This window comes from Oxyura jamaicensis, chromosome 4 (assembly GCF_011077185.1).
Source record: "Oxyura jamaicensis isolate SHBP4307 breed ruddy duck chromosome 4, BPBGC_Ojam_1.0, whole genome shotgun sequence".
Taxonomy (NCBI): domain Eukaryota; kingdom Metazoa; phylum Chordata; class Aves; order Anseriformes; family Anatidae; genus Oxyura; species Oxyura jamaicensis.
In genome coordinates this window covers 40,681,568-40,699,947 of record NC_048896.1, presented here as the reverse complement: position 1 = coordinate 40,699,947, position 18,380 = coordinate 40,681,568, and the positions used below count along the sequence as shown (strand labels likewise).

The window sequence follows — 18,380 nt, the reverse complement described above, 5'->3', positions numbered from 1 at the left end:
AATTAAAACTGGAATTATAATTCCCAGCTTGAAACCTTTTATAGAAAGGTACATGAACGTGGGTAGTTCTTGAGAGATAAGAACTGAATTAACACTATGAGCTTCTCTTGCTCGCTTGGGGAGGAGGTCATCAGGGAAAGGCATTGCTGAAGCCACACGAGGAAACATCTCTGTGTCCTCATTGCTGGTATTTGTGCAGGAAGTGGACGATGCTGTTCACTGTACTGTGTGTCACTCAGGTAAGCTGTTAGAATCTTGTGGAAAATTGGCAAATACTTGCATTAGTAGAATTTGATTCCATTTGCAGTAAGTGTGCAGCTGCAGTTAGGATAGGACTTGTGCTTGTAATGGAGTTGCCAAGCCTTTTCTGTGCATGCAGTCTGCATGTTCTGGCAAGAGATACATTGAATCTTAACCTGACAGGATCTGAACCATCACTCCTCCTGCTGGGGAAAGCACTGCTGCCTGAGTCACAGGCGTGGGGGGAACTCTCACAGGTACAGACCTGATAGAAATGCATGTGGACTGTTTTTCATACCTGCATATATAAAAAATTGTCACCTATACAAATAAATGATTCATTATATAGTTATTTCTATGTACGCACACAGCCACCCCCTCACCCACCCACAGATAAATATCCCCACATGGAGGGGCGCACACTTCTATACAGACACATGCATCTATACACCCACAGAACCCCACACGCAGCTCCACCCATCCAGACATATATACATCTACTACACACAACCAGACACCTATCCATGTGCATAAACATGTGCATATACATACACACACATCCCCCAGACATAAATACACTCACATCACATACATATACTTACGCAAATACAGACACAGATGCACACCCATGCACACATACACCCACATGCACACACTTAGCAGCACATATATACATCTATACAGACACATGTGCGTGCCCACACATGTGCACAGATGCACACCCCCATGCACATTTATCTTTCCTTGAAGGCAAAGACGAGGTGACTGCGATGAACACAGAACAGGAATGGCTGGCACATGCCTTCTGCATCACTCCCCTGCTCTGCTGCCTCAGCACAGAGAATGAGTAGACAGTGCTGTGAAAGACACTGCGTTTTGCTTACTTTTACACGGGTAGAACATGTAGTGAGAAAAGTTCACATGTAACAAAAAGGCAGAAGTGGGAAATTGCTGCTGTTTGCAAAAACTGAGGACTGCAAATAATTAATGGCTGCAGGTGGTACTTTAAAAAAGGCAAGACTGCATCTGAAAGGAGCTCTGGTATTTTCATGCTGAATGAGTATACCATTGCTTCAGGAACTGTGGCGTTGATGGCAAATGTGTTTGTTTGTTTGTTTTTCCATAAAGTCAGTGTGTAGTCTGGGTTGAGAGAAGTCTCATTTTGTCCAGTTTCATTATACATTTTGGTAAGGGAGGAGAAGGGAAAAGTCAGCTCTGTGATAGTCTGGTAGGGAGATGCCAATTAACCCCTAAAGCAGACGGTGCTTGCACATGCAATTTGCGAGTAGTATTGCTAATCTCTAAGAGGCCTTTTGAGAACAGAATTGGTTTTAGCAATACTTACAGGAAGTCAAAATCATTCCAAGAAGGTAGTCAGTGTTGCTCATAATGCAGATTGGAACCATAAGGTTCAGGGATTTTCAGCTCCAGGCGGTGTATATCGAGAATTGCCAGGTGAGGTGTGCTCAAGGTTGCAAGCCTGTACCATTGACTTGAAAGGGCCCAAAACAAAATTGCAAAATAAAGTATAATAAAGTAAATGCTTACCTTGATTATCATCTTTGGCAATGAGTACCTGTTCTCCTTCCTGATAATTAAGTCTCTTATCCCTAAAAACTGTAATAGATCAAAAGAAATTTCAATTCTGTGGATGGAATGAGGGGGACAATAGATAGTTAATTGTAAAACAAAAACACTAACAGAGGTTAAACTTTTATCTCCCATTATTGCCCTATGTACGCACAGTGCCAGTATTGCAGACTTGAGCAAAATTCCTGTCTGTCTCGTGAGAGCACTTGAAAGGAGCAACTGTGACAGTGAATTGCATGACAGTGACCAGTGCCTGGGGACCACTGAGTCACCTGGTCTTCAGAAATATTGTTGGATTAGTGGAAAGCTCCTTTCTTTATAGGAAATGGAGCTGGAAAAGCAGCATTGGGAAGACTAGGCTGGGGAAAATAATATTCCTTATGATTAACTAAGGGCTTGGCTGAAAAGTATTATTTTGTATTAGGAACGGGTGAAGCTTTGTGGACATTTGCTCTGTACCAGCCCAATTGTCAAATACTTGAGCTGAAACATGCCTAGAATTAAACATAATGAAATATCTTGCTTATTATTTTTCACGTAGGAAACGGTGAATATGTACCCATTCCAGATGCACAGCATTGCCCTGTCAACATTTGCATCCCTAATTGGGCCATTTGGAGGATTCTTCGCCAGTGGATTTAAAAGAGCTTTCAAAATCAAGGTGCGTCATAACTTCTGTAATCTGGCTGTGTTTTGGTTGTCTCTTTGAATGAGAGAGCTTGTTCTGTTGGTTGTTTTTGTTTCTTTGCTTTTTTCATTTATTTAGTGCAGTACCTAGTCTTTCTAGGAAGATCTTTGAGCTGTTTTTTCAGTAGCAGCACTTTGTTTTATCAGATATAGGTATATTGTTCCCTTTTTTATTTTATTTTTGCATTTGGGTTGATAATTACTCTTCTCAGTCATGCTTCTAAAGTGATTGGGATGAACAAGATGTGAGATAATTACACTTGACACGTGTTGCAACCTGTAGATACCTAACAATTGCTGACAGCAGTTTGCCGTTCAAATTATGGCTGGCTGTATTTTACCAGCAGAGTCTGTGCTGTACACAGATGCTGACATGTCAGGCTCACCTGGGCATGAGTGTCAGGCTGCTTTTGCCAATGCAGCACTGCCTTGTATAAGAACATGTACTGGCAAATGATGTGATGTGCTAACCTCTGTTTACTGCAAGGTATGCACTGTTGCTTGTGGCAATAGTGTCTCTGGCTGGCATTAAGTGCAGCTGGAGTATGGGAGGAGGGCAGCCCCAAATTTTCTCCTGACCTTTATGTCTTGGTAGGACTGCTGTAATTCTTAACTTGTTGCTTGTTGCTCTTGTTCCCTGTGTCCACTGGTTTTGGCATGTGCTTTGCACAGAAGCATATAAATAAACCTCTGTTTGTGCTGAACTCCCATACATGTGTTTGTACTTGATCCTCTTCCTTACACTGGTCCAAGCAGCTTGTCCAGCAGTTCGCTGGCTACAGCCTTGCGCTGTCATGACTGTTAGCTACAGCAGCAAGGGAACATTGGTGTGAAGAAGGGCTTTTTTGGGGGGGGAAATGGTACTTCTGAAAAGCAGCAGTTTCAGTACAACACACTGCAGCCAAAGGGCCACCACAGGGACAGGGATATTGTGTGGTTGTTATTAAAGGCAGTGCATGCATGCAGTCCGTGCCTGCTGGAGCGGTACAAGCATAGGGTTTGTATCTATTGCTGGCAGCCAGCTCATCTGACAAAGGTCCAGAAGTGAGCGTGAATGACATCAAGGGTGTGTGAGGGCACTTGACTAATAATAAAGCTGTTGTACAGACAAGGTTGGGTAACACAAAGCTGGCGTATTGACCATTGTTTGCATCTTAAGTATTATTATTATTTTCTAAACAAGTGATTTATTAATGACAAGGCTTTGTGATGCTGTTCAATGTATTTATATTGCTTGTGCACATCATGGCTTTTAATTAACGTTACCAAGAAGCCAGTGACAAAACTAGCAGGTGAATGGGCTGCACAACTTGTGAAGCCAGTGGGAGACAGTGGAAAGAGTTCTCAAGTTACCACTTGGCTGGAAGCAAGTAGATACTCCCTGGAAGTAAGTGCTTCAGTACCAGCTGCCAGTAGACAATGCAAGAAAAGCCTTAAAGAGGAAAATCAGATCCTGAAGAGGCAAGAAACAACAACCACTAGCTTGAGATGGTTTCCTCAAAATGGAATCAAGTACATGGAGACTTGAATGCTACATCTTGCTTCCTTTTTTTTTTTTTTTTTTTTGTCTCATCCCTTGACAAACCTTTGCAGCTAAAAACTTCTTTAGCAAGGAGGCTCAATGCAGTAAAACCATAGCTTAATGACGGCCTTAAAACACTGCTGTGAAGTGATGCTTGATGAGTGTGCTTCATCTGAATCGGTTAACATGATATTTTTTCTCCCTGTCCTTCACAACCAAAAGGATTTTGCAGACACAATCCCTGGGCACGGTGGCATAATGGATCGCTTTGATTGTCAGTACTTGATGGCCACTTTTGTTCATGTCTACATCACCAGTTTCATAAGGTATTGGATTTTTGAAAATCAAAATGCATACTGTTGGATAGGAGCAGTACCGCTGTGTTGCAGTCTGAGTTGCATTCTGCACCATTATAATAGCAGAGTTTGTTCCTAAATCTGTTCTATGCAATGACTTCAAATACAGAACCATTAAGAATGCACATTTGTGCGCACATGTAAGATTAGTGTAATGTTCAAGGTATGCCCAGGGTGTTAACAGTAACCCGTGTAACCCAAAACCAACAAGTTTTTGTGTTGCAGCTTTGTACAAGTTCTGCTGGAATTTACTGATAGGAAGGTATCGGGGTGGGGTTCTGACAGGAGGGTTGTTTGCTGTAGCATCTGCTTACTGTTTTTTGCTTCCTGAAGAGCCTCTCTATTGAGGATGCAGTTTTTCCCACAAACTTCAGTATTTCTCAGTGGCTGGACTTGAGGTTTTCTGTTGGAGAGGCTATCTTTTTACTATGGGTAATAAGAGTAGATGACTTATTAAAAACATTGTTCATCATCTCACACCAGCTTTCAAGAAGAAATTGTGGGAATTACAATTGTATTGTAATCTTTTTAGTTCCCAGGAAAAGGGTAATCAAGTTAAGGGACTGGAGGTAGCCAAACACATATGTGCCCTTAGTTTTGTAAATGCATTTGAGGAAACAATCATGAGATAACTAAGTTACAGATTCTTTGTCTCATGTTTGGTCCATTGTAGAAATACCCTGTAAATAAATGGCTGAAAATGGGGCTGATGGGTTCCTGTCATTTAGAGGAGTATAGTTTAATTGGTGGGTTTCTTTCCTGACTTGGACCATTTTCCTTTTAGTTGGTAGGATACAGCTTATCTAGCAATGGATATTAAACTAAAAAAGACCTTTTGATGAAGAATGTGAGTACAGTAAGAAAAAATAAATCAGTCATTCTTTGTCATAAACCTTCTTAATATCCCCTATTGACAGAACATACAAGCAATGCTTTTCTTTTTTGTTCGTATTCGGCTGAGTGCTTTCCCAGTGATGCTTGGCCATGCATCCTGAGGGGATGGTTAGAGCAGAAAAAATCCATAGTTTAGTATCCCCCTAAAAAAGAGAAGGCATTGCTTGTGCAGCAGGGGGAAAATGGAAGGCTGTCTAAAAGCTTCTTTAGAGCTGCTCTCATCAGAAAAACTTTTCATTGACAGAGGTCCAAATCCCAGCAAACTACTGAAGCAGCTGTTGGTCCTTCAGCCAGAGCAACAACTAAATGTGTATAAAACCCTGAAATCTCATCTTGTTGAAAAAGGGATCCTGCAGCCATCTTTGAGAGGATAGTCTGTCAAAATGAAGCACAATATGAAAACTCTGTTTAGAAGCTGTCTGCAGAAAAACACTATGAATGTGCACAAAGATAGTACCCGAAGGAAGAATACTTCACGGTCTGAAAGAGGTGAATGCTTCTTTCCTGAAAGGAACATGAATGCTGTGACTTTCTAGGAGGAAACAGAAGATCTGTTACTCCTAAAATAATTAAACGGCTTGCAAAGTAACAGTACATATGTTATGTATTTTATTTCCTGCAGTGGATGGTAGCAGGCCTTCCTCAGCACCCAGCCTGACAAGATTTGTATTTTAAAAAGCTAGCCTTCCTTTTAAAATTGTCCTGGATGAGAACAGGAAGACCACACTCAAAATAAGCTATATATCCAGCAAATTTTATTGTAAATTTTAAATTCACTGGTTGTTTTTGATGACTTCTTTAATATTGCATGCTTTAGCAATACTTTTTTAGTGTTAAGTGGTTGCTGAAGTGAAAACATAGGTGAGGCTGGCAGTTGATCCTTTATCTAGACAGGTGCTGAAGTCACAATTGGCCAGAAAATACACCTTTTTGCCTTTTCAAAACAGTCCTTGCAGACTGCACTATGAGGCTTCCTGTATTTACTAAGTCACTACAAAGGTTAAACTTAACTGTGTTTTTAACTAATCAGCTTTTTTACAAAACTATTTCTTCCTTTCAAAAGGGAAGTATCTTTACTGAAGTACAGCTGAGCTGATTGGGCTGCAGAACTGCTTTTTTTTTTTTTTTTTTTTTTTTTTTTTTTCCAATTAATGTTATGGATTATAAACGAGTGTATAAATCCAGGACTAACAATTACCTAACAATGGAATTCTTTAACTGTGTAAACAGAGTGAGATGAATTTGGAGTTTAAGATCTTGGTTTCCAGAGGATGGTCTGTGCCTGAAGACATAATTTCAAGCCTTATTCCTTGTGCCTCTTTACTACTCTGTAAAATGGGGATTTTTTCTCCCTTTTAAAAGCACTTTGAAGTCCTGTTTTATTAATATGTTACTGAGTGAAGACACAAACTTTTATCTCATGGATGTGCATGGTGCAAGACAGGATGATGCATGGTTATTCTTTTGCATGTTACTATTTACCAAGAATCATCAAGCAAGCCTGCGCAACACCATAGGAATTTGAATGGAGAATTTTTAAAGGAAGCAGTTATTCTGTAGACTTGATGGGACAGATGAGGAAAGCTGATACTCTGCATTTCTCAGTCCTAGTTGTTTCCTAACTTATTTTATCACATGATAAGTCTTAATGCAATTTTTTTTTTTTTTTTTTGAGACAATGAAAATGATTCCTTTATAAACAAAAAGCACAAGTGCCAATTTGGTTTTGGTATACTGTAATTTGACTCAATATCATTTTTCAACCAACTGTAAATAAGTTTCTAATGCAGTGAACATACTAATGCTACATGTGTCTGTATGTGTGTATATGTATATATAGCATTAATAGATGTGTGTATATATACATATATATATATATATTAAAGGTGAAAATTTAATTGGTTGGTGGTACCTGAGGATAAAATCATGGAGAAAATAACTAGGATTCATGATAGGCTCTATCTGTAATTTTGAGACTGGTTCTGTTGAATATAATGCATATGAATGCATCGCACGCTCTATTTTGCACTTAGGCCACAGTACCATCTGTACAGCATGTGTGTGGAGAAAGACTCCTGCACATGGCTGTGAAATGGAAATCTGGCTGTAGAGTAATACCTGCTGATGTCAGGTGTATGACAGAAGTAAATTTTTTACGGCACTTCCTACGGCTGACCTGGAGGCAGTAGGACTATGTTGAAGGAACACTCTGAAACAGGTCAGCTCTTAAAAATGTTGTAAGCTGCTTGTCCGTCAGTGACCAAGTCACTTGGGCTGTTAATTGGAAGGGACTGCATTTTGTCCCTTCCACCAGAAGGGAAGCATAGCTGGAGGTTAAAAGATGGCATAGACAGGAAGGATAACATGTGGAAAGGTGCTTGAAGAAGAAGGGAGAGGTAAAGCATGTGTGCATCAGTGAGGATGACCCAAGTAGCATACCTTGAAAATAAACTTGTCGATGAGGCTTTGGTTGTGCACGGCGCTCTCGGAATTGCTTATGAAAAAAACACAGCTTTATTGGAGCCGGTATATCTTTATCCTGTGTTTAAATAGTAATTTTTTTTTTAAAAAAAAGAGAGAGAGAATATAGGTATTTGTTGCTTCTAAAACTTGAACTTTCTAGTGTAATTTTATAGCATGTGTAATAAGGAAGTTAAGCTGATTTGAGCATTTATTACAACAGACCATTTGAAATCTGTTATCTTTTTGCACAGTAGAAGGTACAACATAGCAATTCTGCTGTTCAATATTAAAATGAAGAAGGGATGACTTCTGAACTCATGCATCGCTTTTTGTAGAAAGAATAATAGCATTCTGCTGGCTTAGGCTTTGTAAATACAACTCAGCAGGAACTGTCACTGTGAAGTGACAACTACATTTGTTTGCTACAAAACATGTTTATCCCAGGTGTTACTTTTGCTAGTCCAAGCACTACAACATGATCAACAGGATGGTTTAACTTTTGCACCACTGATTCTTTTCACTTGTACTTCTGTTACTAGTTGCTGTAATTACCTATTGAGTAAAAAAATGTATATTTGTAAATACTGTAAATGTTTTGAGCATATAATGTCTGTTTTAGTTTGTTGAATCTTTCATTGAAGCAGGCATTGTAAAAATAAAACTGAAATATAAATCCTCTCATGTTGTATTGTTTCATTGGTTTCTATGCAGAGTGGGTAGCAATCTCTTAACAAAAATGTATTCTTCCTTGAAGTTGCATTCTCAATAATGAAGGCAGCAAATAATTTCCTATTTATTTGTCTTCAAGACTTGGGGCTGTCCTAGGCAGTTACTGCAGGCACTTTATATGATGCACCTCTTGCCCAAGAACATGTCAACTTGCCATCTCTTCCCACAGGTACTCAGTTTAAGGCAGCATCCTTTCAGGGACGCTGTGGCACATAAGGCATGCTCCTGCCTGGCTACTGCGGTGAGCTGTACCTGACAAAAGGGGAACGTGATGCTGTCACTGCCCTCTAGGCTCACTTTCCTCAATGTAGGAAACATTGCTGTCTTTGGTCTCTGAAGGTGACTAGTGAGATGCTGGAAGAGGCTGCCACAGGCAACGAGGACAGATATTGGCTCCCTTGGTCCCCCTCCCTGCAGTTCCCAAGCACTAGTAAAGGCCACTGCCTCAGCTGGAGAGAAGACACAGCAGGGATGGGCCACATGCTGCTCAATGGGCAAGCTATGCTGGCCCGAGCACAGTGTGTGACATCTTCCAGTTTGTGCTCCAGTACCACATCACTGGGCAAGGCTGCTCTGGGCAGCCACCATGCCTTACTGGCTCTGCTCCCAGCTCCTGAAAATAAATGGGAGAGAAAGGAGGATGCAGCAGCAGGAGGACTACGGATCATGTCCAGGAAGGACTCGGACAGCTCTGTCCACTCCGCAACATTCTGCTTTGGCAAACACAGTGTTGCAGTTTCTTGGGTGGCAGCGTTTGTGAAACCGTCCTGTTTCAAATCCCCCTTCTCATGTGTTACTCCTTGTGTGGCTGGCACATGCTGCTGAGCTTGCACAGTGTGTGAGGATGAGGGGATGGCAGCTGGTGGCTGTCGTTCTCCTCTTGTCCTGTTGCTGCCTTTTTCAGTCCTGGATCCAAGGCCTTTCACCTGCAGACTCGTCATGTGTCCATGAGTGCCTTCTCCCACATGGAGGGGACAACAGGGGCTTCAGTTCAGAGGGGCACAGCAATTTCCATCCACAGTCTGAGCTTGATCCAGCCCCTCTTTGGCTTTAGTCTGTCCTGCCTCCACTGCAGGTGGTCCCCTGGAAGCATCCCTCACTCCCCCCCCCCCCATCTGAATGTTGTTAATGTTGTTCTTGTCTGTTACTTGCACAGAAAAAAATGAAATTTTAACAGAAATCTTTCAAGAAAGTGTGTCTGCTCACAGAACAAAGCTGACTTGGCTCACAGTGATGGCCAAGCTGGTTAGTACAGGTTTTTGAATCATATAATACTCTGAGTTAGAAGGACTATCCATGTCCTGGAAGAGAGAAATTGAAATCAGTTCTGCCTGAGGCACTAGGTGTGTTCCACCAAAACAGTACTCAGTGCTGATCTTCTCCTCGAGAGGACAAGGTCCAAGATGCTGAATGGACACTTGAAATTGTGCTACATGGAGAAAGATGAGAGGAGCTGCTTGCAGGGACAGCAGCACGGCAAAGCAGCCTGACAGAACAGGTAATCCTTTTTTGTGCATTTCTAGCAGAAGGAATAATTTTTGTTTGTTTGTTTGTTTTTTGTTTGTTTTTTGTTTGTTTTCATTTTGACCTGTGTTGTCCTAACACAACAATAAGCCTCACTGCACACAGTCTCTTTATCCAGATTAAACAAGAACATGCAAAAAGCTAAGGTACAATTGCTTTTTCTCAGTTACAAAATGGACATTCAATTTCATGTTTTAGCCATTTCAAACTGTACAAACTTAGATATAGTCCTGTAGACAACAGGATTCCAGAAGCAGGCTGCAATGTTAGTGACACCCACAGAGGTGTGCTGCTGAACACCACAGGAACTGCGATCTGTTCGCTGCCCAGATTGCACCCTGCATTTTGAATACTGGTGCTTGTTAGGCAAAGTTCTGCAATACATTTGCTCTCTAAAGGAACAGGTGAGAAAATCTCCTAATATTAGAGTTTATTTAGGACTTCGACAAGAACAGACATAGCCCTCGCAAGGGAATATGAAAAGGCAACATATTCTCATAGGGAAATAAAGCTGTGAAACACCAGTTTAAGTACCAGCAATTTGCTTACACATAATGTTCTGCAGTCATCTGAAGGGAGAAAAAATAACAACAACCCTTGTATCTTGGTTTTATCTTGCCAACTTGCAGCTCTTTGCTGTGCTGTTCTCATAGCACCAAGACCCAAGCAGCCCAGAACTCCTGCAGGAGCCTGCCCCCCCTCACTCCTGCTGCGAGACCCACAGGATGCCTCTGCCAGCACAGGCAAATCTGCCCCTGCACCCTTCTCCTCCACCCTGGCTCTCAAAGCAGGCAAGGCAGCCTGAGGCTGGGTACCCAGCCCCTCAGGGATAAGAGCAGGGGGCCCAGACCCCACTGTCAAGGTCCACAGCTGCCACCAACATCTCTCACATTTGTCCACTTGCTTGCTTTTCCTCTCCTAAGGCACACAAGGGAAAGATGTGGGTCTGCAGCAGCTGTTTGCTGACTTGAATGCTCACTGCTTCCAGGGAAAGCGGCCAGGCCACCACTCAGAAGTGACCCTGTTTTGAACTAATCCCACCTGCAGCTCTTGGAATAAGAGGGCACATTTTTCATTTCTGCTGTTAGGACTCTGCTCTTTGATCACAGGAAATTAAATACTTGTGATATCTGGCAAGTGTTGAGCACACCTTTAAAGAAAACACAGTGAGAGCTCTAATTGCCCAACCATGGCTTTTATTAACCACCTAACTATGGCTAATCACTGGGGCTTGTTTGTATTTGAAGGGTGTGTGTGACTTCATGCACTTTAACCTCATTTCTGGTGTGACAAACTGTCATACCCAGCAAATATACAATAGCGCAACATACTGAGAAGCAATTGCCATCAGACTCTGTACAATGCTGTGTCCATCTTCACTGAAACATGTTTCAGAGCCTGAGTATAAAGTCAGAAGGAAATTCTGTAAAAAAAAATTGTAGGCGAGGTCCTCTCTTACTGCCAGTGACTAAGATGAAGGCAAGGCTCTGCTCAGTTGTCTCATATTTGTTTTGAAGATGAAAATCAAGATGAAATGCAGCATATCTGCATTTACTCAGTGTCTAACTGCACTACCTTTTCTTTATGCAGCATCGTTCAGGCTATCATACCCCTGCACAGCTTGAACTAGAAGCTTTAGTTTACCTCGCCTACCAAGTTGCAATCTGAGTTATACCCGAGACACATAGACAATTTGTTATATCCACATGGCTGAGGATGAGCTGAAAGCTATGGAATGCTAGAAGAGCACTCAGTTTTCCTCACATACCTGCTCTGGTCATACGCTTTTGCTGCTGTCTGGCTATAATCACTATTGGGCACACAACACTCAGCTGAATCCTTGGTCAGCATAAGTACAGCCATCTTTATCGCTTCCCCTATCTAACTGTTCCTCATTTTTAGGCTCAATTCACAAGGCTCAAACAGCCACAGCAGGGCAGATTAAATAAATGTCACTTCCAAGCAACTCTGCCTTGTGGACCTATCTGCACAACTTTGTGGCCACCACTCTGTCTGCAATATATGTACAGCTCTTTCATTAACTGTTGCTTATTTGTTTGTGTTTTAACAAAACAAACCATCCCATTGAAAGTTTTTTTTTTCTTTTTCTGTAAGCATTTTAAGCAGTATCTATGCAGAGCAGCTGGACCCAGAATCATGTTTGGGCTCTGTACAGCATTCTCAGCAGGACCACATGTGCCAATAGCAATCCCTTGTTATTTGTAAGGCAATGTGCTGCTGGGTAGCCCACTGAGCTGCTCCCAGACCTCACCTGTGTAATGCCCCAGGAGATCAACTGCAGATCTTGCTTCAGTCTTCCAAGGCAAGATGTTTCCAGTGAGGAAAATATCTGTGGTCAGGTGCATTTACCAGGGACCACACAGTTGAGTGTGCTTGTTTACAATGTGATGATGAAGATAAGCAGATCACCAACCATGCAAATGCAACATGCACAGTAGAGGGGAGCAACCTGAAATGATGGAAAAGTTATTTAGGACAGGGAGCCACACGAAAGCAGGGTGTAGGTGGCCTATAACTGTGTCTCTTGCTCTTTTCCTGAGGTACAGCAGGATTGCAAGTTAGCTGGGGGTAGTATTTGTAGTGGTACTGTTTTTTGCTTTTTTTTTTCTTGTTTGTTTAAGAAAATGACAGCTGTAGCAGAATGTCTGGTTTCTAGCTGCAGGAGTAGAATATGAGGGTGCACAAAATAATTCTTCTGCTTTACTCAACTTGTTCGGGGTATCCAGTCTGCTTTGAAGCACAATACTACAAGAGACATGCAGCATGTGTTCTTTACAGGGAATAAGAATGATGTGAGGAAGATTTAAAGCTGAAGTCTAGAGAAGCTTTTCAGAGAGTCTGATAAGGTCATAAGAGCCTGCCTGGGGAAGATAGGGCTTGATGGTGGGAACTGATGTACGGATTTTGTAAAGGGCTATTACAAAGAGGAGGATATGAGATGAACAGAGTTGTAATTAGTTAGGATAGGAATGCCATGTCAGTTCAACAGTAAGTCACAGCTTGAGCATACCCTCAGCTAGCCTAGAACATGAAAGCAGATGCAGAGTGGCAGCTGGCAGGCAGTATGAGAGAGGAGCCTTGTGCTCCCACCAGCTCCCTTGCAAATGGCACAGCAGGAGGGACCTGCCTCTTGTGTGGCACACCTCACCACCCAGCCAGCAGCCTCCTTGTCACAGGTATGGCACAAGTTGTGCTGCTAGCAGAAGACGTAATGCAAACAGAGTAGCCAAAAAGATGCTTTATTGCACTGAGGCAATCTGAAGTGTCAGTAGCCAAAAACAAGAAGCTGTTCGGTGTCAGGGTATAGCATGGAAAATCCATGTAGAGGACTGAGAACTCCAAGGACTGGGACTCTGTGCCCCGAGGGGGGCTTAGCAAGATGGTGAAGCTGCCTGCTGATCTGTGCTGAAGACAGTTACAGCCTCTTCCCTTAGGCTGTCTTAGATTATGATAGTCCCAATGTATGTGAGGGGTAGGGGGGCTTAAAAATAGAAAGGTGTTAAGATTGAACCAGTCTGCAACAGAACTTCATGTTATCATTTTCTTTCTCTGAGTTTGGGCTCTCATTTTCTTTGGGGCTTCAGGAAAAACGCAAGAAAACCATGCAGATTTCTAGAACCCCTTACTCGGTGACACAAAGTAATCCAGTAAAAGCCACTCTGTGGTTTTGAGCATTATGATCTTCTTCCCTGATCTGAAAAGAGGTGACGCTGATAACCTGTGCATTAGCAGGTATCACAAGACTGACATTTCTGTCACTACTTCACTCCCTCTTCCTCACCCCCTTCTCCCTGGTATGTGCCTGAGACATTGACTGCCAGCACAAGGACCCTAGGCCAATGTCTGCTATCAGTGCTGTGCATGACCTGCTCGCTGTGTGTCATGCTTTTGAGCCAAAGAACTGGGCAGAACAAGTTTAACACAGATGTTCTTATTTTTATTTTTTTAATTATTTTTGTACTTGCTCACAAGTACAAGAAAAGAAAGAGGCAAAAAGAATGGCAACAAGGGATGGCCTGAGAGGAATCACCCATTTAGCTACCCCTGTCCTCCAAAAACATCATCCTGTGGTGTGAACTCTGTGGTAAATCCTGCAAAAATCACATTTTTGTCTGGTGCTCAGACATGACTGCTAACGCTTCCCTTATTTCTTTGTCATGCCTGCATACAACCCTAGTGATACAGGGCACCTGCCTTGTTTCTTGTAAACAACTTGTCAGTGTCAAGGCTATCATACTAAACTCATCTAATGCAGTGAATATAATCCCACCCCCCCTTATGGTTTTTAAACAGAGACAGAAAGAGAACAGACAAAAAATAGCTTGTAGTCCTATGCTGCTGCTTATGAGCTTTTTTCAGCAGAGACTTGCATATAGCTGTCCAACACAACTGCATGTTGATGCAGATGGAATTGCCTATAGCCACCAAATTAAAAATGGTAAGTCTCTAGGATAAAGCTTTAAATGCTTTTTTATTTACAGCCTGTAGCAACTTGCATACCGCAAAAGTTCAGAGTAAAGCCTTTGTCATAATCAGACAAGGTCCATTTGTGTACCTCATGTCTGCTTTTGAATTAGCATAGACATCTGACATGCTTTTAACACAAGGATGATTTATTCACAATGGCACAATAACACTAACTTCAGACAAATTTTTCTGGTTTGTGCTTGTTTGGTTTGGTTGGGTTTTGTGGCTGGAGCACCTGTATACCTCTAGTATGTGGAAGAGGTCCCAACTGCCTGAAAATTTGAATTCTCCTAAGCTAAAAATTTTGAAAGCTTCCTTGTAAGAGAGATTTAACTGAGAGCAATCTTGTCCATTCTTTACCACTCCTGCCCCTTCTCCCTTTGGAAGGTCCAATTACAACTAAAAAAAGGAATATTGGCCAAGAATTTTTTTTTTTTTTTTTTTTTTTTTCCATGAGCAAAACCAGAGGGAAGCTGCAGTGATTTTGTTTTCCTCCATTGCCAGATGAAGCTATCTGGAATGTGCAGATGTTGAAAGCCTAAGGAAAGCAAGTCTTAAGAGGCAGGAAGCCAGTGTAATTGAGCTGTATTTCTTTAACCATGTAGTCCTTAACACAGGCAGGATAAGTCCATTACAGTTCAATGGTGTGGTAGGCTTCACTGGAAGCAGCATCAAGTTGTGATTTGCTCTTGTTCTTTGGTGTCAGATGATGAATGTCACATCAGTACACCAAAAGAGAAATAGTTTGAACATAATTAACTTGTGCTAACACTGAAACTCCTGGGAAAAGGATGCTATTAAATGTTCAGAGATTTTTAACTTGCATTTATCAGGGATATGATAATACTGTTTGAATTAAGGCTTCTTAATTAAATTTGACCTAGGTGACAGTACAGTTGGGTTATTAATACTGTTCACTTAAACTGTGGTTCTAATATACTTTGAGTGGAGACTGCCTAAACTATTGATTTTCTAAGGGTTATTACAGCCACTTATTTTTATAAATGTTGTGCAACTTTTCTATTGCTTGATCCTGATTCTCACATTCCTGTTCCAGTAATTCTTTTCTCTTTTTTAGAAAAATGCCTTTTAAATCTGGTGTATTGGTATCTTTCCTGTCTATCTAACAATTAGTATAAGGATTATTTTATACTCGTATGCCTTTTACCTATAGTTTGTGAGGATAGCTTTTTTTCTTTTTTTCTTTTTTAAATTAAATTTAAAAACACATACTGATGCAAAAATCCCTGTTTCTAAGCTTCTCAGCAGGGTAAAGAAAACTGACAATGACACTTTAATCTGGATCATGAGACAGTAACAGCTGAATACAAATAATCACAGAACTGTAGGGGTTGGAAGGGACCTTGAAAGATCATCGGCTCCAATCCCCCCTGCCAAAGCAGGTTCCCTAGAGCAGGTTGCCCAGGTAGATGTCCAGAGGGGCCTTGAATTTCTCCAGAGAAGGAGACTCTACAATCTCCCTGGGCAGCCTGTTCCAGTGCTCCGTCACCCTCACCATGAAGAAGTTCTTTCGCAGGTTGGTGTGAAATTTCCTGTGCTCCATTTTGTGACCATTACCCCTTGTCCTGTCCCCACAAACCACTGAAAAGAGGTTGGCCAAATCCCTCTGTCTCCCACACCTCAGGTGTATATAAACATTGATGAGATCCCCTCTCAGTCTTCTCTTCTCAAGGCTGAACAGACCCAGGTCTCTCGGTCTTTCTTCATAGGGAAGATGCTCCAGGCCCCGTATCATCTTTGTGGCCCCCTGCTGAACTCTTTCCAGAAGATCCCTGTCTTTTTTGTACCGGGGAGCCCAGAACTGGACACAGTACTCCAGGTGAGGCCTGACCGGGGCAGAACGGGGGGTAGGATCACTTCCCTTGACCTGCTGGCCACACTCCTTTTAATGCACGCCAGGATCCCACTGGCCCTCTTGGCCACTAGGGCACACTGCTGGCTCATGGTCAACCTGTTGTCTACCAGGACCCCCAGGTCCTTCTCCTCAGAGCTCATCTCCAGCAGGTCATCCCCCAGCCTGTACTGATACGTGCGGTTGTTCCTTCCCAGGTGCAGGACTCTACACTTGCTCTTATTAAACCTCATTTGGTTTCTTCCTGCCCATCTCTCCAGCTGGTCCAGGTCTCGCTGAATAGCAGCACAGCCTTCTGGCGTGTCAGCCACTCCTCCCAGCTTTGTGTCATCAGCATACTTGCTGAGAGCAGACACTATTCCCTCATCAAGGTCGTCGATGAAGATGTTGAACAAGATTGGACCCAGGACTGACCCCTGGGGAACACCGCTAGTCACAGGTCTCCAGCCGGACTCTGCACTCCCAATCACCACCCTCTGAGCTAGGCCAGTCAGCCAGTTCTCAACCCACCTTACTGTCCACTCCTCTATCCCACACTTTCTCAGCTTCGCTAGCAGGATGTCATGGGAGACAGTATCAAAAGCCTTGTAAAGTCAAGGTAGATGACATCCAATGCTCTCCCCCCCATCTATCTGTGGGAAAGGAATTTGCAGGTGGCTTTGTGCCATTTCCCATGCCCCTGAATTAGAGATAATGAGGAAACAAGCTAGACCAATGATAAGTTGTTGGCGTGCGTTGTAGTTAGTTGCCTATATATACTCTGTTAGAACTTGCAATAAATGGAGGACGATTATATTCGCATCGAGGTTGCATTGTTACTCCAGGACCATCTCCCTTTCCGACATCTACCCAGCTGGTGATGCTATCATAGAAGGCAACGAGGTTGGTTGACCTCACCATGAAGAACCAAGAAGATGGTTTTATCTTACAATTTCTTTCTGGATGTTATTTTCTGGAGGTGGTGCTCAGGGGTTGGAGCTGCTCTGAAGCAGCCCAGGGCCCAGGGGATCGTTTTGCAGAGTGCATGCACCTGGTAGCCCCCAAGAGACATGTGCACCTGATCCAACACCCTCAGGCCTGCCCTGCAGCAGCCTTTCCTGGCACCAGGGCTGTTCTCTTCCAAGGGGACGGGGCTAAGGACAGTTGCTTGCAAGGAGGGAGGCCCCCCAGAGCCACCAGAGGACTGCAACCTCCCTGCATGTGTAATTGGAGGCTACAGAAGGCCAGATGGAAAGGGGAAAAACCCATGTGCACTTGTCTGAGCTTCTCAGAAGCCTATTCAGGAAAAGCTGCTTTTCCTATATTACAGCCAGTGGAAGAAAAAAAGCTAAGTCCCAGAAGGAAAGCAGCAAGCTGGACACCAAGCTTGGCCCTAGTCTGATGTGCTGTCTTAAAAGATTAAGCCCTGATCTTGAAGCAACTCTGTGGTGTCTTGGTGGCATATAAGGTCCACAGAGTCTGTTCTCAGAAAAATGCTCAAGTATTAGGGGATGAAACAACACCCAAGTCCTTCTGAAGAAGCCAGCTAAGACTCTGTTCAAGACATGAGAGTACAATACTTAAATTAGCTAGATTCACAACCCAAAAAAAAGGAAACAAGGGAAAGATGATACATTGCCAGAATTAGCTGTTTACCACGCCAAGTACATTTCAAATGTATGACTTGTCTAGGTGCAACAACTTGAAATTCAAGTAATCTATTCAGTTCTCACATGCTTTTCACAAGAGCATGTTAATATTCTGCAATTTTGGGCAGAACTACTTTCTCAACTGGCTATTTTTGCTGTAGATCAAGCTAAAAATAGCTGTTGGTGTATTTAGGGAAGGTCCATGAGAGATGGAACAGCAAATGAACGTGGTTGTGCAAAACAGCCAACTTGGAGATCTGTTACACTGATTTGTACTGCCCCTTGTATATCAGTTGGCTGTGCTAGGCCCAAGAAACAAACCCACAATGTTGCCGCAGGTGTTTGACCTATTCAAGCACAGCAATGACACTCTTCAGGCCACTTCA

General features: G+C 42.6%; 1 protein-coding gene and 1 long non-coding RNA gene across 4 annotated transcripts in view; one reads left to right on the top strand and one right to left on the bottom strand.

Annotated features, from left to right (window-relative positions):
* The window catches only part of CDS1 (CDP-diacylglycerol synthase 1), a 36,541-nt gene extending 28,111 nt beyond the window's left edge, over positions 1-8,430 (top strand). For both annotated transcript variants that reach the window (XM_035325338.1, XM_035325339.1), the window contains exons 11-13: positions 2,372-2,491; positions 4,262-4,365; positions 5,534-8,430. In XM_035325338.1, coding sequence (XP_035181229.1) covers positions 2,372-2,491; positions 4,262-4,365; positions 5,534-5,663 — 354 coding nt within the window. In that variant the 3' untranslated portion in view covers positions 5,664-8,430. The remainder of the gene's footprint in view (positions 1-2,371; positions 2,492-4,261; positions 4,366-5,533) is intronic.
* LOC118166430 lies at positions 38-7,829 on the bottom strand. Of its 2 annotated transcripts, none has more exons than XR_004750497.1 (3): positions 5,747-5,827; positions 1,789-4,821; positions 38-254 (listed from the first exon to the last, which is right to left on the bottom strand). It is a non-coding gene; the product is annotated as an uncharacterized LOC118166430 (long non-coding RNA). The 2 variants fall into 2 exon arrangements; XR_004750496.1 differs by lacking the exon at positions 38-254 and adding an exon at positions 7,729-7,829 and having other exon boundaries at positions 2,575-4,821; positions 5,747-5,793.
* Positions 8,431-18,380: the final 9,950 nt, after the last annotated feature.